The sequence below is a fragment of the Canis lupus genome, chromosome 7 (assembly GCF_011100685.1).
Source record: "Canis lupus familiaris isolate Mischka breed German Shepherd chromosome 7, alternate assembly UU_Cfam_GSD_1.0, whole genome shotgun sequence".
NCBI classification, from domain to species: domain Eukaryota; kingdom Metazoa; phylum Chordata; class Mammalia; order Carnivora; family Canidae; genus Canis; species Canis lupus.
This window is the reverse complement of record NC_049228.1, coordinates 27,560,543-27,588,495: the sequence shown is the minus strand read 5'-3', so window position 1 is coordinate 27,588,495 and position 27,953 is coordinate 27,560,543. Positions and strand designations below refer to the sequence as shown.

General features: G+C 38.6%; 1 protein-coding gene across 1 annotated transcript; it reads left to right on the top strand.

Annotated features, from left to right (window-relative positions):
• The first annotated feature begins 464 nt into the window (after nt 1–464).
• On the top strand, nt 465–27,953 carry FMO2 (flavin containing dimethylaniline monoxygenase 2). Its single transcript, XM_038542559.1, has 9 exons — nt 465–587; nt 1,204–1,341; nt 12,709–12,897; nt 15,076–15,238; nt 17,702–17,844; nt 18,197–18,396; nt 20,563–20,918; nt 23,206–23,278; nt 24,472–27,953. Exons 1-9 carry the CDS (start codon nt 513–515, stop codon nt 24,833–24,835), a joined length of 1,701 nt encoding a protein of 566 aa, XP_038398487.1. The 5' UTR covers nt 465–512; the 3' UTR covers nt 24,836–27,953.

The window sequence follows — 27,953 nt, the reverse complement described above, 5'->3', positions numbered from 1 at the left end:
AGATAACTAACCCATCAACTAAACAGAATTCATGCAGCCATTAAAAAATGCTACTATAGATATAAAGGTATTGATACACTGGAAAGTGAAAAATCAAATTGGAAATTATTTTTATTCATGTATATATATATATATATATATATATATATATATATACACACACACACACAAATATCTGGAAAGATATGCCAAAATGTCCATGTTTTTAATAATTATCTCCATACAGTGAGGTTAGGGATAATTTTAACTTCTTTTGATTTATTCATATTTGCTACTTTGCTTATGAACATTGGTCACATCCATTACAGAAATGATTTTTATGCTATGTGTATGATATGTGTAAGTGTATAATTGTGTTACTTCAAAGATCATTATCCTGGACCTCAGAATATAAGTGTCTTGCTTAATTTCAGAACTTCTAACAAAGGCCCAGGCGTTTCAAGTTGCAAAAGACTGAAGGGGTGAGAAGCTCCTCCCACTTCTCACAGCCTCCTCCAACTCTTAAAGTACTTATGATTGTGTCCCAGCCCACAGCCAACAGAGAAAACCATTGTGTCAAAGAGACAGCACCAAAAGGCAATACGAAGGTAAGGATAATAGCTGGGGATGGTAGCTGAAAAGGAAAAGCTCAGCACTCTAAAGAATGTAATGAGATTTGGCTCATATACTTAGTACTATATTATTAAATTTTTTGGCATCCTTAGGGGCACCTGAGTGGCTCAGCTGGTTAAATGTCTGACTTCTGATCTCAGCTCAGATCTTGATCTCAGGGTCTCAAGTTCAAGCCCTGTGCTGGGCTTCATGCTGGGTGTGGAGCCTACTTAAAAAATAATAATAATAAATTGTTTGGCATTTTTTAAAGATTTTATTTACTTATTTAAAAGACTGAGAATGAGTAGGGGGAGAGGCAGAGGAAAAGGGAGAAGCAGACTCCCCACTCAGCAGGGAGCCCAACAGGGGGGCCTAATTCCATGACCCCAAGATCATGAGATCATGACCTGAGCTGAAGACAAAGGGTTTACTGACTGAGTCACCCAGGCATCCCTGTTTGCTTATCCTCCCTCTGCCCTTCCCCCTTCTCATGTGCTCCCTAATAAAATCTTTTTAAAAAAATACAAATAAAGCTGATTACTGACCACACGATGAGGGCTTTCCTACCTCTTGTCCCAGTGAAGTAGTACTAATTGATAAATTCATTGACAGGACACCATGGCAAAGAAGGTGGCAGTGATTGGAGCAGGAGTCAGTGGTCTGGTCTCTCTGAAGTGCTGTGTGGATGAGGGACTGGAGCCCACTTGCTTTGAGCAGACTGAAGATATTGGAGGGCTGTGGAGGTTCAAAGTAGGTGGGATCTTCATGTTTCTTGAACAGATTGTGCCTACAGATGGGTCTTATTGAGGGATTTTCTAAGCAACTTTGATCAAACTTATTTCATGCAGCTACACAGGAACTAAAGAAATAAACTGTCATCTCTCCCAGATCATTACTATCCTAACCCAGATAGTCAACCCAGGCTTGCAAAGGACCTTTTCTTATGGATCTTGACGCTGTCTTGCAGCCCACATTCTTGTGATTCTCAGAGCAATATACTAATATTGGAGAACATATTACAAAATAGAAGTGATGGGGATTCTTTTCAAGATGCCACTTCTGTTCCACTCATTGAGCGGATGCTTTTTCAGAGAGTGTGCTCTTATTACTACTGACTTAATTTTTCTCTGACAAATGAACCATGTTGGTTTGTTTAGCTTTACTAATGATACTGTAAAGTAACTGCTGAGGAACTCTTTAATGACATTATTAAATATATTCACTCAATTCATTCTACTAGCCAAACTATATTATTGATAATGCTATCCATTCATCAGCTTTTATATGAATATTAGAAAGATATGTAAACAGCTATATAGATTCATAATTATTCCCTCCCATAGTCTTCTGAGTTTAATTACTAGCTTGCCACCTCCTCAGTGTGAGATCTTGGGCAAGTAATTTACATCCCTGTGTCTTAGATTTCTAAGTGTAACTGAAATAATAATAGAAAGGTCTAATTATTTCACGGTGCTGTTTTGAAGATTAAGAGAGCTAATTCATGCAAAGAACTTAGAGTACAATAAATGTTGGCTACAATAACTATATATTTTATGCACAAGCAAACAGAAACTGAGGGAGGTTACGTAATTTCATCATAGTCATGCTGGAGGAACTAGCATTCAAACCCAGGTCTCTATGACTTCTTAACAGCTAATGTCCTACTTATAACCGTGCCCTAACTTGCATTTTCACTCAAAAAGTTTAAACAAGGGATCCCTGGGTGACGCAGCGGTTTGGCGCCTGCCTTTGGCCCAGGGCGTGATCCCGGAGACCCGGGATCGAATCCCACATCGGGCTCCCGGTGCATGGAGCCTGCTTCTCCCTCTGCCTGTGTCTCTGCCTCCCTCTCTCTCTCTCTGTAACTATCATAAATAAATAAAAATTAAAAAATAAAAATAAAAAGTTTAAACAAAAGTCCCAGCTCAGAACTCCAGAGCAACAACTTTAGGATGTGTATCAGGTACATCTAAGGGAGGGCTCGGACAGGTGAGAACACTCTAGACAGAAGCAAAAGGTTTGAATACACTAAAAGCAGACTCTGACATCAGCAGAGACCATCTGAAGGGCTCTGCCTACAAGCTGATCAATTAGGGGGAAAACACTACATCTAGCACATGTGCTTTGTGAGTTTGAACCTAATTTTATGCCAAAATGGATTTTCTAATCTTAGGTTTCTCAAATGCACATGACTATGAGACATACCTTGAGGGTTTTGTAAAGATACTTACCACTAAATCAATAAAATAAAGATACGCAACACCAGACCAGACTTACTGAATCAAAATCTTCTGAGGAAGGGAATCTATATTTAATAGGCGTCCCAAATGAATCCTATGATGAAACAAATTTGGCAAACTAATTGCACAAATACCAAATTAAAAAATCTATTCATTCAACTATGCAAACACAATCAGAGCTAATGATAGAGATGTTGATCCTTATATAAGACAGGTAACTTGCAGAGAAGAATCTGGAAAAACAGCTTGAATCACATTCATTTCTTACTAACAACTAATCATTAGAAACATTATAGCTTTTCTTAAAGGGTGATATAATAAGGTAGTCATTCCTGTCTTAACCAAAGACGTTTTTTGTTGTTGCTGTTCACTCTAGGTGAACAACTCTAGGTGATCATATAGATTCCATTGGGTTTTCCCTCCTTGGGTGGATTTTTTGACCTAAGGAAGAATGTGAAGTTATAACAAATTTATATTTTTTTAAAAGATTTTTTATTTATTTATTAGAGAGAGAGAGAGAGAGACAGGCAGAGGGAGAAGCAGGCTCCATGCAGGGCACCTGACATGGGACTTGATCCAGGGTCTCCAGGATCATGCCCTGGGCAGAATGTGGCATTAAACCGCTAAGCCACCAGGGCTGCCCACAAATTTATATTTAATAATAAATGTGTTACTGTTTTATACTAATTTGGGACTTAAGATAAAAAATTCAAATGTCCATTACTTGATTATCATCAATTTGGCAACAGAAGAGGTGAGTTGTTTTGAGTGGTCTGTCAAAAATATGATTTGATGAATTCCAGGAAGTATTTTTTCTGCCCCAGAATATTTTTCCTGCTATCCTATTCCCAGTTCCCAGTGTCTAACATTTCAGAATTAGAGATACCTTCCTATGGGTTCAAAAAGAAAAGTTAGATTACAATTTGAATTAATTAAACCTTATTAGATATAAAATCCTTAAGTATATAATTTCCTGAAACCTGTCACAATATCACATTTCAAACCTCTCAAAACTATATTTAATAGAGAAACATAAACAATTTCCTAAACCCAAAAAAGACAAATAGTCTCTCTCCAGTGTGAAACTTACAGTATACAAAATTTCCCAGGCAGCTAATGGGGCCATGTGAAAGTCTTGATTACCAACAGACTGGGTTGCCAAAGAGAGAAGGTACTGAAAGGGATGCTTCCAGCTGCCACACCCACTCCCCCCTCTTCACCCCTCAGGCTTTCCCACTTCACTACTCTACCATACAGAATCAATTTGGAAAATAGATTATTCTTTCATTTCTATATTTACACACAATTCTTCTAAGGTCACTTAACATACTTAGTGCTGACAAGTTAAAACAAAATTTGAGAATCCTTGCCCCTACCCAGCTAAGAGGATGCTGAATTCTTTCAAAAGGTTTTCCAGCACCCCCTAGTGGCAGCTTTGGAACATGGGTAAGGTGGGTAATTAACGTATTTTTAGCACTTTTCCCCAATGGAAAAGTACTTGCCATGCGTCATCTTATTTTTTCTTCACAATACTCCTAAAATGTAGTGCCAGGGAGCAAGAACCCCTGTACCCTCAACAGCCCTTCTAGCTGGACTAAGAATCAAATTGACATAAGATTAACAGGAGAAAATCAAGTTTAAAAGGCATGTGCCCTGGGAATCCACATAGACATGGAAATTCTAAAGACAGGCAAAATGAGGTATATATGTCATTCTGAACTAAGGAGAAGGGGGTACGGTTCTGGGACTTCAGAGGAAAGAAATGAACTTCATGGGGTGATAGGAAAAGTAGACTCATTCTGATAGGTCACTCAGATAAAATTTATCTCTGTTAATAACCCTTATTCTAGGAAATACTCCCAATTCAGATTCTTCTGTGTTAAAGGAGAACAAAAGTTTCTCTTGAGCCAATAGAGCCTCAAGTGTCTTCAGGTCAAAATAATCCACATGACAAAGTGGTACATTTGAGGCCGTGGGGGGCCTGACCTGAACTCCTTCAGTAGGTATTATGATTATCCTCACAGACAAATGAAGAGGATGCTAAGTTTTGGAATGAACAAATCGTCCAGGATGGTGGAAAAGGCACAAAAATGAAGGTCTATAAGATTCCTGAGTCTGTACATTTGATCATCTTAGTGAGGCGTTAAGAGAGGAAAGCATACTCTTCCTCTAGCCGCTAACCACCTCTGCCTCCTTCATCATTCCTAATACCTGTGTGCATAGGAAAGTTACCAATATACATCATTTTTTGTTTGTTTTTTTTTTTTACATTTGGATATAAATATATCTTTTCCCAGCTACATGTACTCAATATTCATATAATCTATATAATCTTTTAATTAATCTTCACATAATATTCTTTAAATGTCTCTCCATCTTGGTTTCCTTCCTGTAGATTGGATCTGAAATTTCACTTTCTCTCTTAAAATGTGACTCCCCCAAGATATTCCAAAACCAATATTCCAAACCAATTTATCTTTACAACATATATATTTTTCAGAACCAAAGAGGTACTTAGCATTGCTTTAGATAATGGGGAATGAATTAGACACAGTCACTACCCTCGAAGAATTTATAATCAATTGGTCTAACAGTTGCCCACCATGACTTATGCTACACTTGGCCCGGACAGTCCACCTTATTAAAATAAATTTTGTGTTACATTAGCTTTTTTTGCATTTGCAAAACTAAAGCTATCATTCATACCATTATATTCACATGATTTATCTCATTTTATACTTAAAATACTCTTTTATATTATTTATTGTTAATTTCAACTTAAATATAAGAAAACCAAAGGGAAGTGGCTTACCATTAGTGACTAATAAATGGCAATTGACAGGTCTTAAAACTAGCCACAATATTGAAACATAAGAAGGTTCTCTATCAGGCTTTGTCTCACCTAACTCCAATCATTCTCACTGATTTTGGGATCAATTAAAAATTCTGAACCTTTTTTATTAGAACCACTGATGATCTGGGTCACTATCATTCTATCCTTTTGAAACTGAATTTTTAATCCTATTGATAGGAATTCACATTTGTGCATGTTAAATAGTATTTAGTTGGTTTTGTTCTTGGTCAAGAAATGTTTATTTGAAATTTCAATTCTGTCAATTCTTTTTCAATTCTTCCAATTCTATGCTTTGGGTATACACAAATTTGATCACCTATATTTATCTCCATCAAAGTTTTTGACTCAAATGTTGAAAATAGGGAGATAAAAATGTGAAACAGACACATAAGGTATTTCCAAATGGAACTTCCCACATGACACCGTCTCTGCACTGATCCAAACATGCACTTCTGTTTTTCCTATGGCTCAGTCTTTCTTCTGTTTCAAGTGGCCTGTTCTTTTTTTTTTTTTTTATAGAAAGAGAGAGAGGTCAAGGTGGGAGGGGCAGAGGGAGAAGGAGAGGGAATCTTAAGTGGGCCCCATGCTCAGTGAGAAGCCCCATGAGGGGCTTGACCTCATGACCCTGAGATCATGACCTGAGCTGAAATCAAGAGTCAGATATTTAACCGACTGAGCCACCCAGGTGCCCCAAACGACTTGTTCTTCTAAACAGCACATACTGCTCACTTAAAGTTTAACATTATACAGGACTAATGTAGGGGCAGAAAAGTTTTCCCCCCTTCCCTTCTAGGTTCTTTGGCTGGCTTAATAAATTAATATAAGACAGAGTGACAGGATAAAAGGTACAAACATTTAATAACATATATTATCAATTATGTACATGGGAGAGACCCAGAAAAACTGAGCAAATCCCTGAAGTAGTTATCACCTTAAATACCACCTTCAGCTAAAGACAAGAGAAGAAGTTGAGGGTGGGGAGTCAGTTACCAGAGGTGACCAGGTGACCAGGAAAAGCAGTAAGGGTAAGGTTGTTGTGCATATTTAAGTCACTGCCTTCTCCTTTGGTAGAAGTTTCTAGACAGACTCATCCCCTTCATCCTGGTACCTCCAGGGAGACACTCTTACAAGTGATTTCCCTTCTACATGTCAATATCTCTTACAAAAGGGTACCTTCTGGATCCCTGGCTGGCTCAGTGGTTTAGCACCTGCCTTCAGCCCAGGGCGTGATCCTGGAGTCCTGGAATCAAGTCCCTCGTCGGGCTCCCTGCATGGAGCCTGCTTCTCCCTCTGCCTGTGTTTCTGCCTCTCTTTCTCTCTGTGTGTGTCTCTCACGAATGAATACATAAAAAATCTTTTTTAAAAAATGGGCGGGGGTAACTTCTACTCAGTTTTCAGAGCTTCCCCTAAGTTTGCTGTTTCTTAAAAATAGCCAGTTTAAAATAATCCCCATGCCAAATAGATATATTCTAGGGTGGCAAATTCTGTTCCTCTTCACTGGTTTAGAACAAACAGCCACTTTTTCTCCAGAAGAGATGACTGCCTTTCCCTCATTTTATTATCATTGATCAAAGCCAGAGATCTAGGGAAATATCAGTGTAATGGAAAGACAACAGAATGCAATGACAGTCTAATAAACATAGTGATTCCCAGTTCATGTGCAAGGAGCACTTCTAAAATACAGATATCTGGGCCCAAACCAGATCTACTCGGAGGTTATATATTTCAAAGCTCCCCTGAATTCTTATAATGCAACTAGTCCACTGAATGGCATTTGGGAACCATAATTTTGCTCCTGTCTATAGGACAAGAACATAAAAGTAGTTTTAGTCACACTCATTTCAAGAGGAGATAGATATAAAGTCCACCTGAAAGAGTAAAAATTTGGAATGATAGAATTATTTTTTATTTAAATTCAATTAATTAACATATAGCATATCATCCAGTTACTCCATTCCCCCACCCCCTACCCTCCAACAACCCTCAGTGTGTTTCCTATGGTTAAGAGTCTCTTACGGTTTGTCTCCCTCTCTGATTTCATTTTTCTCTCCCTTCCCCACAATCCTCTGTTTTGTTTCTTAAATTCCACGTATGAGTGAGAATTGACGGAATATTTTGAAAGAAACACAATTTTACTATTTCAAACCGTTTAGAGTAACTAGCCATGAGAACAAAATATTGATTGGTAGAGGTCAATATAATAATGCTTCACAGGAGCAGTGCCTGGGTGGCTCGGTCAGTTGGGCATCTGCCTTTGGCTCAGGTCATGATCCCGGGGTCCTGGGATCCAGCCCCTTACTGGGCTTCCTGCTCAGCAGGAGAAGCTCAGCTTCTCCCTCTCCCTCTGCTGCTCTCCCTGCTTGTACACAATCTGTGTGTGTGTGTGTGTGTGTGTGTTTGTCAAATAAATGCATAAAATCTTTTTTAAAAATGCTTCACAATGAAAATGACCAATTTATAGGTTTTTGTAATTCCCATTCGTAATAAGTGAATCTGTTTTCAATCTATAAGCTTGCTCCTTCTGGCAGATTAAATATTACCCTTATAATCTTTCTTAAACTTAGATTAGTTTTTATAACCTTTTTATTTTTATAGAGTCAAAGAGTAACTTCCCTCTAACCTTTGATCAAAAGATTGTAAATTCTAAATCAGTGCTGTCTGAACTACTTTGATTTTACTACATAGTCTTCTGACATTCAGAAAATTCTATATTAGGAAAATATTTTATCATATGATGATTTATCTTAAACAGAAAAATTGTAGCAAATTCTATCTGTTAGGAAATTCAGGTTATTTATCAGTATTTGTGCTTAAATATAATTTTTAAGCACTGCTTGGATTTTTTTTTAAGTGGCCTCCACACCCAGTGTGGAGCCCAAAACGGGGCTTGAACTCAAGACTCTGATATCAAGACCTGAATTGAAATCAAGAGGCAGACACTTAACTAACTGAGCCACCCAGGTGTCCCTGGCACTGCTTGTATTTTAAATAAATATATGTTACATTCATCTGTTTTGAAAGCTGTGTCTTCTGTCTCTGTCTTGGTTGACAGAAAAGCCTCTTATCTTAATCTGTCTCTACCTTTCCATCCTCAAATCCCGAATGCATTTTTATTCAATGTAATAGTAAGGTCCCTAGAGATAGGAACTGTGTCCTGTTTGCATCTTGTCCTTAACTCCAAGTTCAGAGCTTGGACAGGAGAGATACTTGATATGTATTTTGTTTTTTAATAGAATTATTCTCCCTTTATAAGCTTCAGCAAAAACCAGTTTCACCCAGATTTGTCTAAATACATAGACATCTGCTTCAGCTAACATAGGAAGAAGCACATGTAAAAACAAAGCTTTTTTGACAGCTGTATACCAATCAACCATAATAAATATTATTACTTGATCTTCAGGAAAAAAATTGTGATGTCATCATCAATTGTTGACAGATTACACCAGTATAACTCCCAAAGAAGAGTCTTGCCCAGACTCTGAAATTACTGTAGGAGCTCAAGCATAAAAGTAGTTCTTCTCATCACTCCAGGTGCCCTTAAAATTGACCTGACAGGGGTGCCTGGGTGGCTCAGTCAGTTAAGCCTTCAGCTTGGGTCATAATCTCAGATACCTGAAACTGAACCCCGCAGGAGGCTCCCTGCTCAGTGGGAGTCTGCTTCTCCCTCTCACTCTCCCTCTATTCATTCTCTCTCTCTCTCTCTTTCTCTCAAATAAATAAATAGGATTTTTAAAAAAATAAAATTGACCTGACAGGGGAGCCAACCACATTCCATAGCCACTTTATTGGTGCTTGATAACACTAATGTGCAAGCTATAGTATAACAATCTTAGTTTAGCTATTTCAAATCTATGACTGGTTTAGTAAGATTAACCCTCATGACCTATAATAGTAGCAACAGAGGCAAACATGTGTTGCGCACTTATTTAAAGATAGGTGTGGTGTTAAGCACTTTAATCTCAGCCTGATAACAATTGATCAATGTTATAATTATTAATGAACCCCATTTTATAGGAGAAACTGAGGAAATTGACTTATATAATTTGCCCATGGCTATAAAGCCATTAAAGGTGGTAGAATCAGGATATCAACCCAGTCTGACTCCAGGGTTCTTACGTTTAACTCTACTCTGTACCACTTATAAAATTATCTGGTCTTGAGGGAAAAAAAATTGGTATTTCTTTGCCTCATGAAATATAGTTGACCATTGAACATCACAGAGGTTGGGGTGCTGACCCCTGCACAGCCAAAAATCTATGTATAACTTTTGGGTCTCCCAGAACATAACTACTAATAGCCTACTGTTGACCAGAAGCCCTACTGATAACATAAACAGTCAATTAACACAAACTTTGTAGGTTATATATTGTTACATACAATATTCTTACACTAAAGCAAGCTAGAGAAAAGAAAATGTCATTAAGAAAATCCTAAGTATTGGGATCCCTGGGTGGCGCAGCGGTTTGGCGCCTGCCTTTGGCCCAGGGCGCGATTCTGGAGACCCGGGATCGAATCCCACATCGGGCTCCCGGTGCATGGAGCCTGCTTCTCCCTCTGCCTATGTCTCTGCCTCTCTCTCTCTCTCTCTCTCTCTCTCTCTGTGACTATCATAAATAAATAAAATTTAAAAAAAAGAAAATCCTAAGTATTATACAGTAAAACATCTGAGTATAAGTGGACCCACTCATTTCAACCCCATGTTGTTAGGAGGTCAACTATATTTCCAAGTTTGAGAATTTGGTTGGATAAGAAAGTCAGATACTTTATCTTACCAAGGACATTGTACTTAACCATGTTAAAACATCCAGAAATAGTTTACGTATCAGTTTGACTCTAGTATTATGCAATTTGAAGCTAGTATTTGAACATTAAAACACCATTATTTATTCATCCAGAGTTCAGGGTCATTGTATCTTGATGTATGAGACAGAAACTACTTCATGTTCTAATACAAACTCCTTTAGCATTCAAACACTTACATACCCCTAACACCACACACCAAATTCTAATCACCTAGAAAGCTGGCTGACCCTAATCTGACTAGCTTTTATTAAGCCACCTGAAACTTTAACAACAGTATCATCTGAGTCTAGATTCAGGACTAGAGAAGGTAAATTCATCAGTCATATTCACATTCAAAATGGCATTTGACTCCTGGTCTATAGTAAGCATGAATGAATGAATGGATGAGTGAATGAACAAGAAAGAGAGATAGAAGGAATGTATGAGGGAGGAGGATCCTTATAAACATAGACTTAGGTTAGCAAGTATTCTACATGCTACTCTTAAATAACATCATCTGAACACATTGTTTTAGTTTTAGTAACTCATATTGGTATTAATAATCCTGATATTCAGTGAGGCCCAATGCACATAAAGAGTTTTGCTGATAAAAAAGATGCAGTATTCCAGTTTACTCTTTTGTAAGTCTTTGAAATCAAATACAACTTCTTGTACAGAAAATTCAGGTGTGATGGTGAATGTGCTCGTGTCTGTTACCTTGGTGTCCAAGATGCTACCCTCGCTTCCTTCCTAGTACCACAGTGAACAAGGAGCTGTAACCAATGGCATGACTGAAGCTTGTAGCTTCCTTCATAACACAGACAATAACAATCGAGCATCAGTACATCCCTATTTTAGAGATGAGAAGATGGAAATTCAGTGCACTGACTGATCCTGACCCACACAGCCTAAAGAGAGATGTCTAACTCCATAGACCAGGCCCTTTGTGCTAGTTCTGGCTGCCTCCTTCACTGCTGCCAAAAATCTAAGAAGCCTAAAGATTTGGCAGGAACATAATGATTCTTTATGAATAATGATGAGAGAAAAACATAAGCAATTGATTTATTATGGTGGCAGGACTAGAGTATTTCCTTTCCTTTATTTACTATTCTGTGGAAAAGATACGTGCTGTTTATGTAACATAGAGTAACATATTCCAATTAATTTATGAGTTCCTGGGATCCCTGGGTGGCTCAGCAGTTTAGCGCCTACCTTTGGCCCAGGGCGCGATCCTGGAGACCCGGGATCGAGTCCCACATCGGGCTCCCAGGACATGGAGCCTGCTTCTCCCTCCTCCTGTGTCTCTGCCTCTCTCTCTATGTGTATCATAAATAAATAAAACTTTAAAAAAATTTATGAGTTCCTGCAACCCTTCCCTTTCTTTATACTGCACCCTAACATTGAGCCATAATAGCAAAGATACTTGGCCTGGATTACACTTTAGTCTCTGCATATGCAGAAGCATTTATTGAGGACTTCCTGGGTGGCATTATTTAAATTTTCTTATGCAAGCCTCTTTGATAACATGCTGACTTCAGAAACATTGAATCACTGTACTTATAAAATTTAAGATAAAGAACATTATCTGTATGCAGAGTGCTTAGAGGCAACTACAAACTGAACCACAGCATGTGCTACCTCCAGTTTTATCAAAGCATACTTGCTAACATTTAGATTTAAGTTTAAGATTTGATTGGTACTAGTGCTGTTCACTTTTATCACTTGAGGAAGGTTGATTTGCATTAAGCATAAAATGAAGTGGGGTATTCAAATTAAGATTGAAAACCTGCCCCTAGAAGTATTCATTTTAATTGAAATTCTCCCTTATGTTTTCTGACCAATGCTCCAGAGTTCATTGGTTCTCAAAGAAGTGGAAGGTGGGTATAGTCTCCCCAGGGGGATTTTCAGAATGGGGCTAATCATCACAATGGCTGGCACTAAGTAGATAGAGAATGGTAATACTGAATATCCTGCATTGTGCCAAAAGGAGGATTGTCCCCACTCCCAATCCCACCAATGACAATAGCCTGGCCAGGGAGCAACAGTGGAGAGCCCCAAGTAGACCCTATCACACAGGATGCAGGAGTAGAGACTGCACCTCATCACCCATACACTGCAGTCATTCTATAGCAATGAAAGATTAACATATCACCCAAGGGTTAGATTTGGAAGAGGAATAAAACATCAAGGAATTGTTTTAAATGTAAGATGATTCTCACTCTTTTTGATTTGATTTTTTAGGAAAATGTTGAAGATGGCCAAGCAAGTATCTATCAATCTGTCATCACCAACACCAGCAAAGAAATGTCCTGTTTTAGTGACTTTCCAATGCCTGAGGACTTTCCAAACTTCCTGCACAATTCTAAGCTCCTGGAGTATTTCCGGATTTTTGCCAGAAAGTTTGATCTTCTAAAATATATCCAGTTCCAGGTATTGTATTTTGGGTAGAATGGTTTTCTCTAAATATTTTCAGCTCACACTTAAATAGAAAAGTTACTCTGGTAATGAAAAAAATTGTGGGGGATCCCTGTGTGGCTCAGCAGTTTAGCGCCTGCTTTCGGCCCAGGCCATGATTCTGGAGTCCCGGAATCGAGTCCCACATCGGGCTCCCTACATGGAGCCATCTTCTCCCTCTGCCTGTGTCTCTGCCTCTCTCTCTCTCTCTCTTTCTGTGTGTGTGTGTGTGTGTCTCCTGAATAAATAAAATCTTAAAGAAAAAATAAATTGTGAATAAAACAAAGTATTTCAATCCAATTCTTTACTGAAAGATAAGAACATGATACAAAACCCAAAAAGTACTGTCACTACCCCTGATATTATAGATCTATACACACTGGCAGAAGAGGAAAACCACCTGTTAAAATTTAAGGTTTGAATAATGATGATATTGATGATGAAACTGCTCTTATACTAATATCTAAACTACTGCAGGCTCTTAGCCTCATTTCCCTTCAGAGGACAGAAGGAAAAAACTCAAACTATTTCATTTTTGGATCTTCTCTGTAGAAATAGAATTTCTGAGAAAAATGTACCAAATAAGCTCACAGTTCTCCATTCATTTATTTCATAGGCCTGTAGAAACTATTTTTTGTATTTTGTTGGGGGGCATGATACTTTCTCTGACAACATAAGGATGACTGGATCTTTTTTGAAAAACAATTAGAACTATCTTTCCTATGCTCCTTCCAAAACAAATAATCAACAAGAAGAAAACAATATTCTCACTAAACATGCTGAATTTTTATCAATAACCTACACTCTGAAAACTAGTAACTGTGCTTAGGAAATAAAATTAACTTTTATCTCTGAATAAGTAACTGTTAGTAGAGCTTATTTTTTGTAACACATCTCATTTTCTCAGCAATTTCAGTTTTGTTCTAGGTTTGTATTATATTGATTTATAATAGCTGATTGTGGGTGGAAATCTATATTTGTAAATACCATTAAAATGCATCTAATGGGGATGCCTGAGTGGCTCAGTGGTTGAGCATCTGCTTTTGGCTCAGGGCGTGATCCGGGAGTCCTGGGATTGAGTCCTGCATCAGGCTCCCTGCAGGAAGTCTGCTTATCCCTCTGCCTAAGTCTCTGCCTCTCTCTGTGTCTCTCATTAATAAATTTTTTAAAAGTCTTTTAAAAATGCATCTAATGTAGTTTTCCTCATTTCCTGGTGGATCCATCCTATGAATAACAGATTTTTTTTTTACACCAGAAGCTTTTATAGGTCTTTGTCCACTTGACTACCAATTTACTTAATAGATATATTGCCCTGCTATGGTATGTAATTTATATAATCTGTTCTTTGAAAGATCGGGTTAAACTTGCAAGAGAGCTTATTTATTGTGTTACTGCTGTTGGGTTTCCTGGAAGTTAGAGAGGGGTTAGGAACACTCATTTCCATTATTGGTCTCTGAGTTGATATAAGCCATAAGATGTTAGGGCCCCACTCAACCTGTAAAAGTCTCCATTGGATTTCTAATAACCTCTGAAGATGTTGGTTCTTAAATCACATTTTGAATAGCAATAATTTACAGTACTTTAGCTAATCTACTCTCCTAAACTGCAAATCTGAAATGTTCACTCTCACCCAAAAATACCCAGACATTTTATAGTCTTTTCACAAGCTTTACACTAATGGTCCATATATATTTTTTAGTTGAAACAGCCTCAATTCCCATTAATGGGATTCTGACAATGTGCCACACACTATGCAAGGTGCCTCACATGAAGCATCTTCTCTAATACAGAGTCTGCACAGTAGTAGGCACATAAAAGTTTCTTAATAATACTGTGTGATCATTTGTATGATGAAGATGTGTTCTATATCTTGCTCAGACTTTGTCTTTCTTTTGTGTGTCTCTCTCAAGTCCTTATTCAGTCCTTAACAGACTGATTCCCATGGCTAAGTACCATATTCTTGGTAGCTCCCTGCCAAAGAAGAATGAGAAGGGGACACTTAACAGTCTTTGCCTTAAGTAGCTTGAACTGGGGATTCAAATGGAACCTAGAGTCACACATTGCACTCTACCTATTCCCACTCCCAAGGTACTGGGTGAAGCCCTTGTTATGCCAGAGTAATGCTCAGTGATGCCTTCTCTGTGTTCATTCAAGACAACAGTCCTCAGTGTGAAAAAACACCTGGATTTCTCATCCTCTGGCCAATGGGAAGTTGTTACTGAGAGGAACAACAAGAAGCAAAGTGCTGTCTTTGACGCAGTTATGGTTTGCAGTGGCCATCACATCCTCCCTCACATCCCACTGGAGTCATTTCCAGGTGAGACCTTTGGAGATTCCCAGCCTTTCAGAGTAGGTGTCGTTGGGGAAGAAAAACTTTCCTCCATACTTCAACATTCTTTTGGCTAGTCTGAGTTAAATTAACATGAAACAGATTACTAGGAAAAAATAAAATTCAAGTGTGTCTGGGTGGCTCAGTCAGTTAAGAGTCTGCCTTTGGCTCAGGTCATGATCCCGGGGTCCTGGGATCAAGCCCCTCCTCAGGCTCCCTACTCAGTGAAGTCTGCCTCTCCCTCTCCCTCTGCCCCTCCTCCCTCATGTCCTCTCTCTCTTTCCTTCTCTCTCTCAAATAAATAAATAAAATATTTTTTAATTTTTAAATAAAATAATGCATACAGTGACTTGATAAGAATATGCGGCCAACAGGCAGTCAGGCAATTGAGGTTTGTGTGTCATTCAGAATGAATGACATTAGCTCAGAGCTAATGAGAAGGGGGTAGGGGTTGGGGACTATAAAGGGAAGGAAGACAATTCACAGGAAGATGAAAAAGGGTAAATGTTCGGTAAACTCATGTTTACTGGGCCACTCAGAAAGAATGAGACACAGAGAGGAGTATTAACAAACAGACCCTATCACCTCACCTAGTTCATGTTATACTGTAGTTATCTATGGTGTCAGCTCCCTTCCTAGAGCAGGTCCTCCATCTAAATTCTTTTAGGCAGTTAGGAGGGAAGTCAAAGGCTTTTCTGAGCCTTTTGTTTCTTAAAAATTATTAGCCTAAAATAATCCACGTTCCAAGGAGACACATTTGAGGCGATTGCTTCCCTACAGTGTCCAGGCATTTTATATGCAGATTGGATTGACAAGCAGAATTAACTACTGCAACTGGGCATAACATTAAGATCTGGATAGAGCTATAAAGATCAAAGTCTCCACATTCCAACTTTGTTTCTATTGACCTCTTTGGGTCTTCATGACACAGGGACTTCAGCCTATTTCCTCCAAAGTTACTAAATCTTCCCCAGAATTCCAGAGAATTTTCACCCAACAGAGGGGTTCTCTGTTGGAGAGGCCCTCATAGCCATGTATCTATCTTGTCCTTTATCTATCCTGCCAAACGCTGTTACTTTGTTGTGTCCTTGGAGACTTTTCCTCAGAGCCATGCCTACAGACAGGGTTATTGAGGAGATTCCCTGGGAATAAGTGCTCCTACAGGACCATGATGGGTACAGAGAGAGAAGAGGAGAGGAGTACAGACAATGGAACCCCACACGTGTCTGTCCTGGTACCTCCCAGCCCCTTCCCTCAGAGAGCATACTTCCTTCTCAAGACCCTCAGAGAAACATTTAATACAGTGGTTCACAGTCCAAGCCTCACATTCAAACCACCTGTGGAACTTCTAATATCCTAATGACCTTCAAAATTCAATTGGTATAGGTAGGCCTAGATCAATTAGGGATTGCTCAAATGATTTTAATATGTAGCCAGGCATGAGATCTTCTACCCTTAAGCAGTGATTCTTAAAAATAATCCCTTGGAGGGCTTTTAAAACCACAACTTGCTAGGCTCCATCTCTGACATTTCCAACTCAGCAGATATGGCATCACGAAGCTGAGAATTTGCATTTCCAACAAGTTCCCAGGTTCCAACTAATAATGCTGGCCAAATGACCACACTTGGCGAACTAATGACCTAAAGGTTCTTTCAAGCCACTCACCATCAAAGACAAATACTTTAATAAAGTCATATTTTCCTGGGAAAGAGACAGAGAGGCTTATCTTCAAAATGGCTTATCCAATAAGTTACTGACTCACTGCACTGTGGAAACCAACCTTCAAATTCTATGTGCCTGGTTTTTCTTTATTTTAATTTTCGTTTGCTTTTGCAAAATAAGAATGATATTCTAATTATTACACAACTATAATAAAAGCACTTCACAATATGTCCAAAAACACTTAAAAGAATACATGTGCTATGTGATATTAAACTATCATTGTAGGAGCACCTGGGTGGCTCAGAGGTTGAGCATTTGCCTTTGGCTCAGGTGTGATCCTGAGGTCCTGGGATCGAGTCCCACATCAGGCTTCCCATGGGGAGCCTGCTTCTCCTTCTGCCTATGCCTCTACCCCTCTCTCTGTGTTTCTCATCAATAAATAAATAAATTATTTTTAAAAAAATAAAGTACCATCATACAGTCCAAAATTATATAATGAGTAGTTGGAAGCCAGCATCTGTCTCTGCTCTAATCATCAAAACCATTTACTTTTTTTAATAAATATGAAAGCTGCAGGCTCTGAAATCAACTCTTTTGGTCCTGTTCCATATGCATACACTAACATTTCTCATATACTTTATTGAGTTTGCCAATCAGCCTTGCCATTGTAACTGTCTTAAGAGGGGAAGAGGCAAAACAAATAATTGACTCTGGAAAAAGAAAAGCTGTTAATGCACTTTTATTGAAATTAACATAGTTCATGGACTTCTCTCTTCTTCTCCTTGAAGGTATCGAGAGGTTCAAAGGCCAGTATTTGCATAGCCGCCAATACAAGCACCCAGAGGGATTCGAGGGGAAACATATCCTGGTGATTGGACTAGGGAACTCGGCCTCAGATATTGCCGTTGAGTTGAGTAAGAAGGCTGCTCAGGTGCGATGCTCTCTGCTTATTTTGTACCATGGAGGAGAGAAAGAAGGAGGGGTATATTGGAAAATCCCAGCCATATAACCAATGCTTCATTACTCATTAATTGGTTGGTTGGTTGGTTGGTTGGTTGGTTGGTTAGTTGGTTGGTTATTTGGTTACTACAGTGTGGTATCATAAAAAATCTGGAAGTCAGGAAGCCAAGGTTTACCTCCCAGCCCTGCCACTTATCAGCCATGTAACCTAGAGCAAGTCTTTTACTTCTCTGAGCCATACATGTGATATGTCATCAACACAGTAGATTCCTCCCTAAAGGGACAATGCCTTGATTTAAACAGCATTCCTGTTTGCTTACCAGGTATTTATCAGCACCAGACATGGTTCCTGGGTCATGAGCCGTATCTCTGAAGATGGTTATCCCTGGGACATGGTGTTCCACAGCCGGTTTAGGTCCATGCTCCGAAATGTCCTGCCACAAACAATTCGAAAATGGATTATGGAACAGCAGATGGATCGGTGGTTCAACCATGAAAATTATGGCCTTGAGCCTCAAAACAAGTAGAGTTCTTTTGCTTTTTTATGGTATACTCATTGGTAAGCAAGGTTATCAGAGGTACCTCTTTATAAAGAGCCAAATTGCTAACATGGTATTTCAAACTACAACCCAGGAGTATGAGTATCATAGACATCCTAGAATTTGAATTCCATATTTGTTCTGTATATCTTTTAAAAATTAAATACTTAAGAAGATGAGGTATAAATATTTTGAACGTTTTTATGGCTGAATAATATTCCATTTTGTACACCACATCTTTTGTATCCATTCATCAGTTGATGAACAGTTAGGTTGCTGCCATATTTTAGCTATTGTAAATAATGCTGCAATGAACATGAGGATGCATATGTCTTTTCAAATCAGTGTTTTCATTTTCTTTGGGTAAATACCTAGTAGTGGAATTACTGGGTCGTATGAATTCTATTTTTAATTTTTTGATGAACCTGCACACTGTTTTCCACCGTGGCTGCACCAATTTGCATTTCCACCAACAGTGCATTAGGGTTCCTTTTACTACACATCCTCACCAATACTTGTTATTCCTTGTGTTTTTGGTTTTAGTAATTCTGACAGGTGTAAAATGATATCTCATTGTGGTTTTAATTTGTCTTTCCCTGATAATTAGTGATGCTGAACATCTTTTCATGTGTCTGTTAGCCAACTGTGTCTTCCTCAGAAAAACATCTATTCAGGTCTTCTGCCCATTTTTAATTGGATTACTCAGCCATAAAAAAAGAAATGAAATCTTGCCACTTGAAACAACATGGATGGGCCTAGAGGATATATGCTAAGTGAAATAAGTCAGAGAAAGACAAATACCATATGATTTGATTCATGCATGGAATTTAAGAAATAAAAGAAACAAACAAACAAACAAAACAGACTCTTGAATACAGAGAATAAACTGATGGTTACCAAAGAGGAGGTGAGAGGAGGGATGGATGTAAGAGACAAAAAGAATTAAGAGTACACTTATCTTGATGAGTATTGAGAAGTGTATAGAATTGTTGAATCACTATATTGTACATCTGAAACTATTATAACACTGTATGCCAATTAAACTTGAATTTAAAAAAAAAAAACAAGTTAAAAAAAAAAAAAGAAATATTATGAGCTACTCCAGAAAGCAGAACTTAGATTATAGGAAGAAGTCCCTAATACCCAAAGCTGTCCAACAGTGGAAAAGATTGCTTTAAGAGATTGCAATCTTCCTTTCAAAGGGGTGTGGTGGGAAATGTGTTCTGAATTCTCCATGTGATAACTCATGCTTTGCTAATTCTGTACGCCATAAGGGTTCTTCCCATGAGCAGCTTTTGAGAACATATTCATCATCTCTTTGCCAAAAAATAAATCTCTACTAAGCTCAAAGTTATATATCACTTATCTTATAAACACAAGAAAACAGTATGAATGTTTATTTTTCTTTAGTTGATAACAGGCTCCTTCCCTTTAAAAAATACAAAAACAGAAGAACTTTGGAATCTTTCAACAAATGCCGTGTGACTGCTTAGTTCTGAGATCTGATACATGAGGCATGTATTGTCTTATTTTAAAAAAAAATGGTTCTCAAATCTACAAAAATGGGCATTTCAGAAATACAACCAGACCTCATCACCCATGCTATGACATACAGAAACTCCATGGATATTTGGGATCAACAAATATCCCCAAACTTAACTTTATGCATTAGATTTTACACTGACTGGTCTTTATACTGGTCCCTTAATAAGACTTTCAAAACTAATGGGGATTTAACAAAATTTTCCTTTCTAATATATGATCAGATACAGATTAAATGGAGCAACAAGATAATTAAAGGTAGATATCATAAAACAATAGTGGAAACATTAATGGGATGACAATGACTAGAATATTCAGGGATTGACCATAGGTACTGGTATTTAAGCCCTCGGGGATGCCTCCTTTTATGAAATCTCTTTTACCTACATCACCTACATGTTTTCTCTTCTGTGTTGAGGGGAGAGATTTGTGACATGACAATGAAGTTAGATAGTAAAGTTTGGGGTAGGCCAACTAATCAAGTTAGAAAGTTTTATGGATATTTGAGAAACTACTTTATTCAAAGAGCCAACCTCATAAAATATCAAGAGAGTTTCAAGATTCTTCATTAGATGTTCCCTCTAAGAGTTTTCTTCTGGGCATTTCAGATATCTTATGAAAGAACCTGTACTAAATGATGATCTTCCAAGTCGTATACTCTATGGAACCATCAAGGTGAAACCAAGAGTGAAAGAGCTCACAGAAACTTCTGCCATCTTTGAAGATGGAACAGTGGAGGAAGAGATTGATGTCATTGTCTTTGCAACAGGATATACTTTCTCTTTTCCCTTCCTTGAAGATTCACTTGTTAAAGTAGAGGATAAAATGGTCTCGCTGTATAAATACATGTTCCCTCCTCAACTGGAGAAGTCCACTCTGGCATGCATTGGTCTCATCCAGCCCCTAGGTTCCATTTTCCCAACTGTCGAACTTCAAGCTCGTTGGGCTACCAGGGTCTTCAAAGGTATGTGAATGGGCAAGTGAGGAGCTGAGGGTTTTATTCCTGATGGAGTTTGCTCAATAACGAGTTTAGGTATGGGCACTGCCAGTAAGAAATTTGCCAACCTTAGGCTGCGCTTGAGAAATTAACATGCTAAAAAATTAGTGGGGAATTTGCAAAATAACAAATACAGAGATAAAATAATAACAAGAATGATAATAAAGATCTACAATCATCTCTTTAAAATATTAGAAAGTTCAGAGAATTTCAATTACCATAAAACTAAGTACATATTATCCTATCCTGGAATCATGAGAGAATAGTTGAGAAGCAAAAGTTCCATGACTCATGGTTTTACCTATATGATGTTTATAAATTCCTCTGTGCAAATCTAGAGACCCATACAATAACTCCAAATTAACTCTTAATACATTAAGAATCTCAGTCTCACAGAACCTTACAAAGTTATAAAGTTATTGAAAGGTTTCTGTCTAAGTAACTATATAGCACTTTGCATTCCTCAGAAGGCTATTATCTCCCTGACCCCAGGGTTCAATTCAGCTCAAACAAAACTCATTGAATACCTATCCTTGTGATGGAACCTGGTAGGATAGAGAGCAATTTAAACAGATCATTTCCAGGTATTAAGACAAATGCTTTGTAGAGGGATGCATGGAGTACATGAGAAGACAAGGGTGCTTTGCAGTAGCAGAGTGGAATAAAGGAGGGCATATGGTCCAGGAAAACTTGCTAGATGACCAGGTTTCTCAGATGCAGAAAAAGGGAATCACTTAAACCAAAGCATAGAGGCATGATGGATATGGAGAAATACAAGTTATTTGACATTCCCGTAACATGACATGTGAGGCAGAGGAGGGTGAGAGATCATTCTTTCAGGAGAAGAGCCAGGACATGGGAGCCTTGGAAGACATGCTAAGAAGCTTACAATATAAAACATAAGTTGGCTCTTTCCACATCTGGCCACACATAAAATCATCTGGTGGACCTTTGGGGACCCTGGTTAAGTCTGGCCTAGGGACAGACCTAGAATCTCCATTTTAAAAAGCTCTTCAGACAGAGGACCCAATGAAAGGTAAGCAAGGAATAGACATTATCAGATTTACATTTTCAATAGATTATTTCAGCATTAATGTGGAAGACAGATTTGAAATGAGAAAAGAATGGGGTCTCTGAGATCAGTGAGAAGGCCATTACACTGCAAGGCTCTGCTGACACATGGTATAGCTGCGCCAGGCAAAGAGACAAAGTGGAGAAGACAATAGAAATGTGAGAAATAGTTAGGGATAAAATCTGCAGGACAGAATGATCGGCTGAATGTAGAGCATCTGAGAGGAGTAGGGAGGAATCACAGATGACTTGCAGATCTCTGGCCATGGGAACTGGATGGACAGCAGGGCTCTGAATAGAGAGAGGACACGTTGGGGATCCCTGGGTGGCGCAGCGGTTTGGCGCCTGTCTTTGGCCCAGGGCGCGATCCTGGAGACCCGGGATCGAATCCCACGTCAGGCTCCCGGTGCATGGAGCCTGCTTCTCCCTCTGCCTGTGTCTCTGCCTCTCTCTCTCTCTCTCTCTCTGTGACTATCATAAAAAAAAAAAAAAAAAAAAGAGAGAGAGGACACGTGGAAGAAGATGCAAGTCCGACCAGGAGGGCTTCAGTGATGGGCTCGGTTTTTATCTCATTGACTCTAGTATGTCTGATAACTAGCTGTATCTAGAGGAAATGGACCATTTCAACATGTCTAAGAATACCTGTAGACAGGGATGGAATCTTAAGCACACAGTAATAACTCCTGCATTAATCTACCTTCTCTGTCCCCGCTGCTCCACTTCACCGCCCCACCAGGTTTACTTCAACAGCCTCTTAACTGGTCTCACTTCCTTTAAACTCACTTACCTAGAGCCCATTTTCCAAAATTCACCAGCTAGAAGGATCTTTCTAAAGAGCAAATCTGATCTTGTTACCACCTGCAGAAAACCCTCCCATGGCTTCCCATCACATTCAGAATAGAGCTCAAGCCACCTGGCAAGGCTTCCAGCTCTTCAGGCTGGCCTTCCTTCTCTAGCCTCTTTTCTCACTCCCCCTCAGAGTTCATGCTGTAGCCCATGCTCCCCTTGAGGGCAGCATAACATAGAACTCAATAAGAGAGGCACACCCTGGAGTCCAACAACACTGCAGTCCTGACTGGCATAACATGGGTAAATAGCCAGAGTTTAATTGTAGGAATCAACTACTATAAAAAGCAATGATATTGAATCAAACCCACTACTCAATCCAGCCTTTTATTTCTAGGCTTGTGTACCTTGCCCTCAGGGAGCACTATGATGGCGGACATTATCAAGAGGAATGAAAAAAGAATAGATCTGTAAGAATTTTTCTTTAATTCTTTACATAAAGCAGTGTTTCTCAAAGTATAGTGACCTAACTACCCTCAAACCCTACTTAGCCATTTCTTAAAAATGCAAGTTCTGGGATCCCTGGGTGGCGCAGCGGTTTGGCGCCTGCCTTTGGCCCAGGGCACGATCCTGGAGACCCAGGATCGAATCCCACGTTGGGCTCCCGGTGCATGGAGCCTGCTTCTCCCTCTGCCTGTGTCTCTGCCTCTCTCTCTCTTTCTCTCTCTCTCTCTCTGTGACTAAAAATAAAAATTTTTAAAAAAATGCAAGTTCCTGGATCACAACCCAGACTAACTGAATTGGAACCTCAGGATGAAACTGGAAATTTGTGCTTTTATGTTCTCCCTAGGTGATTTATATACATACTAGTTTAAGAACCAACTATATGAAGATAGAATTTTTACCAAATTAGGACTTTTTTTGGACTTAATTTTATTTCAGTTTTGTATGATGCCCGTGTTAGATTCCCTATCTTCTCAGGCTGCCCACTCTCTGTGGGGAGAGGGGAAATGGGATGAGAACAGCAGTAGTGATAGTGGCCCGAGTGTCTCTGAAAAGCTAGCTGGGGGATGTCCTATCAAAGTAAATTAGGAGTTGGTGTGAGATGAAAGTAGATGTATGCTTTGTGATAGGATAGAATGGGGTGCAATAGTGATCATGCACCCTTGGACAGTAGACTTGGGGGCCTGACATCACACATAGGAGGTGTCTCATGGTCAAATTCTAATTAATCTAATATTTATTGAGCAGCTCTTATATGCCAGCCAGAGTGCCAACTGCTTTAATAATTTAACAAGCAAATACTAAGCAAGACATTGAGCTAAGCTTTCATCTGTGTTAGCTCATGAATTTTTGCAGCTTGACTAATTTGTACTTGCCTAGAGAACTGAAGCCACTTACTAAATATCAAATAATAATCATGGTCATAAACTTTGTCACATCCCTAGAACTTCCATGAATTCATGGCTATTTATTTTACAGCCTACTCTCAATCTGAGATCTAAGCCTTCTGAAGAAATAAGCTCACACCTTCCACCAGAGATTGATTCAAACCTCATTTATTCATTCATCCCTTCATTGTTCCAACATCTATCGAGCACCTACTGTTTTATGTAACTTAGAACATTTTGTGAATCTACCCTTTTGCACTTTCTTCATTAAGGTTTGGAAAGAGCCTGAGCCAGACATTGCAGACCAATTACGTTGACTACTTGGACGAGCTTGCCTTAGAGATAGGTGTGAAGCCAGACCTCCTGTCTCTCTTGTTAAAAGACCCCAAACTTGCTGTGAAGCTCTACTTTGGACCCTGCAACTCCTACCAGTACCGCCTCATTGGGCCCGGGCAGTGGAAGGGGGCCAGGAGTGCCATCCTCACCCAGAAACAAAGGATACTGAAGCCTTTAAAGACACGGGCACCAAAAGCTTCAAGTGATTTCCCTATTTCCTTCCTGTTGAAAATTCTGGGGCTTCTCGCTATTGTTGTGGCCTTTTTTTTCAGCTTCAATGGTTCTAATCCATCAGCATAAAGTTGACTTTAGTGTCAGTCAGTTCCCTTAAAAAAGAAAAAAAAAACTAAAAAAAGGAAAAATACAAAATCTAGATTCTATATTTCAGAGTTGGGAGGAGCAGAGAGAGGTTGCTGTAGAGAATTCAAAGAATTAGGTCCGGGTAAAACACCAAAATGGTGTCATGAAAGTTCTTTGCCATTTCACTTTTCCCTCAAGTTCACCAGACTCTCCAAAAGGACAATTAAATAGCACTGGCTACATAGTACTGCCAGCCCCATGGAAGAGGGCTGTGTGGAAAAAAATAGAAATATGCAGAAGGAAAAACAAGCTCCATGGTTGAAAACATTGGAAAATTTCAATGGTGGGTAAATATTTAAACTCCTGCATGATGTTCTTGATAGTCTTCTTACTTGGACTGTATTTGGTAACAAACCTCTCAGGTGTTAGGTCATGCTCCATTTGGTTAGCAAGGAATCACTCAAAAGTCCTGGCATAGGGATCCCTGGGTGGCGCAGCGGTTTGGCGCCTGCCTTTGGCCCAGGGCGCGATCCTGGAGACCCGGGATCGAATCCCACATCGGGCTCCCGGTGCATGGAGCCTGCTTCTCCCTCTGCCTATGTCTCTGCCTCTCTCTCTTTCTCTCTCTGTGACTATCATAAATAAATAAAAATTTAAAAAAAAAAAAAAAAAACAAAAGTCCTGGCATAAAAAATGAGAAGCTAGACTCAGAAATTGATGGCAATGATCGCAAGACTCCTGAGCTTCCTGGTGAAAGCTAAGCCAATAGCCACATTTCTTACATTTTGATAGAAACACAGCTGTAAACATACCAAACAGCTATATACATATTTAGTACTTATCATAGACCAGACATTGTGCTAAATACACATCATATGTTTTAACTTCATTTAAATCTCACAATAATTCTCCAAGATGTGTGAGGCTATTCTACCCATTTTACAGATGATGAAACTGAGACTCAGAGCAGTTGTGTAACATGCCCAAGACCATACAGCTGGTCTTGTCATGGAGCTGGGATTGGAACCCAGTTTTGCTTGATTCTAGAACTGCAGATCATAACCTTTACCCAGAATATACTTATTTACAAAAACCCTTATTATTGATAAGGTACTTATTAACAGTTATTATATTTGTAATCATATATATGTTGCTTTTGGAAGAACTTAATACAGATAACAGTATTCTTCTTGCAAATATAATCAATTAATTGTATTCATAATACTTGTTTTATAGACCAGCCAGATCTAAAAAGCATTTGAAGGAATTTACAATGAAAACCTATACAAGAACATTTAAGATAATCATTGGCATTTTGAAAAAACAAGCATCAAGGAAGAAGTATATGTCCCAAGTAGATAAAAAGTATTATAATAATTGAGCCTTGTATTTAGCTCTAACCTTAAAAATAACCAATGCAAAAAGTGAAACAATATTTAATCTCTGTCATTTGATAAAAGGAAGCATAGCAGTTTGTTAGGAGACATATATTCTTGGAACTGAAATCTAAAAAACATACAAGCAATTCAACATCAACAGATATTGAGCAACATAATAAACATTTGGTTTATCAGTCTACTACAGTCATTCTCTCCATGAACTGTGCTTTGGGAAATAAACTATGCCCTAAGCCCAAGGCCTTCTGAAGAGGGAAAAAGTCAGAGATTAGAGATTTAAGCAAATTTCTCCTCTTACTCTTCCAAAGTCTGTGTGGACACTGTTCTTCACTTTGGCCTGGATTTGTCCCTGAAGTATCCAGAGCAATGTAATGGCAATCTGTCAGTGGAAGCTTTATTTTTATTGAAATGCAAAATAATTTTTCATTGTCCTATGGGCAGTTTTCTTTGAAAAAATTGCAGATGGTATATATACTTCTTGATTAAAAACTGATTACTTTGCTAATTATTAAAATTATTTGCCAGCCATTATGGCTTGCAATATATGGCTTGCAATATGATGCAGAAAGCCATTTTATTATTGATAAAAATAATATTGATAATAATAATAAATTGAAAGCCTGTATTGCTAGAACAGGTGAACTGTTGTCTGTGGGTTAAATGCAGAGCACTACATATTTCTGTAAATAAAGTTTTATTGGAACTTGTGGCTGTTATTGGAACAGCCACAACATACATTTATGGTCTGTGGCTGCTTGCAAGCTATAATGGCAGAGGTAAGTAGTTGCAACAAAAACAGTGTGACTCACAAGACCTAAAATATTTACTATCTGGCCCTTCATAGAGTAAGTTTGCCTATCCCTACTTTGTAATATCCAAACCATTGTCCTAATTATTTTTCATAACTTGCCTCATTCATCATTCTCACTACCCAGGGAACTAACTATGGTTATTATCCTACAGTGGACTAGATTGGGAAACAAGTGTCAGGTTGATACTGAATCAGTGGAGGAAAATAGCTCCATTAGGACAGAATTATTATTACATGTATAACCTTGAAAATTATAGAAAAAGGTTGACCTATTGAAATCTTTCCAACTATTCTATTTTTAAAAAACATAAATAGTTCATTTCCAGACTCTGAGATTGACTAAGGATGACACATTCAAGTTTCTTCTTCTGCCTCTATACACCCTGAATCAGGAAAATATCCCAGACAAACCACCTAGGTTAGTTTGTTCCAAACCATGACCCACAGAATATATGCATCAGAATATCTCGGAGAGCTTACAGAAGTGCAGTTTTAAATATAAGTGCAGTAATAATTCAGACCTACTGAATGAGAGTCTCTGCTGGAATCTCCAATCTTGACAAGCTTCCTAGAAGATTCCTGTGCACATTAAATTTGAGACATTGGTTTCATATGTCTCCAAAAAAAGAAAACCTGCTTTAGAGATCAGTCCATGACTTTTTCCATTCCTCAGGGCCAAATTGCCCCTGGGGTTCAGCCTTGGTACTTCTTGCTGCAGGTTATCATATTCTTCTCCTGTAAAGGATGTGAACTGGTTGCCACCTTCATCCCAAATCTCTCCCCATAATGGTCCTTTTACTAACCTTTTATTTTAACCACCTTTCTCTCTATGATAGCTTGGTTTTTCTTACGAAAAACCAAATATGTCTCATTTGCTCTTTACAGGAAAAATAGATATTTTTAAAATAAA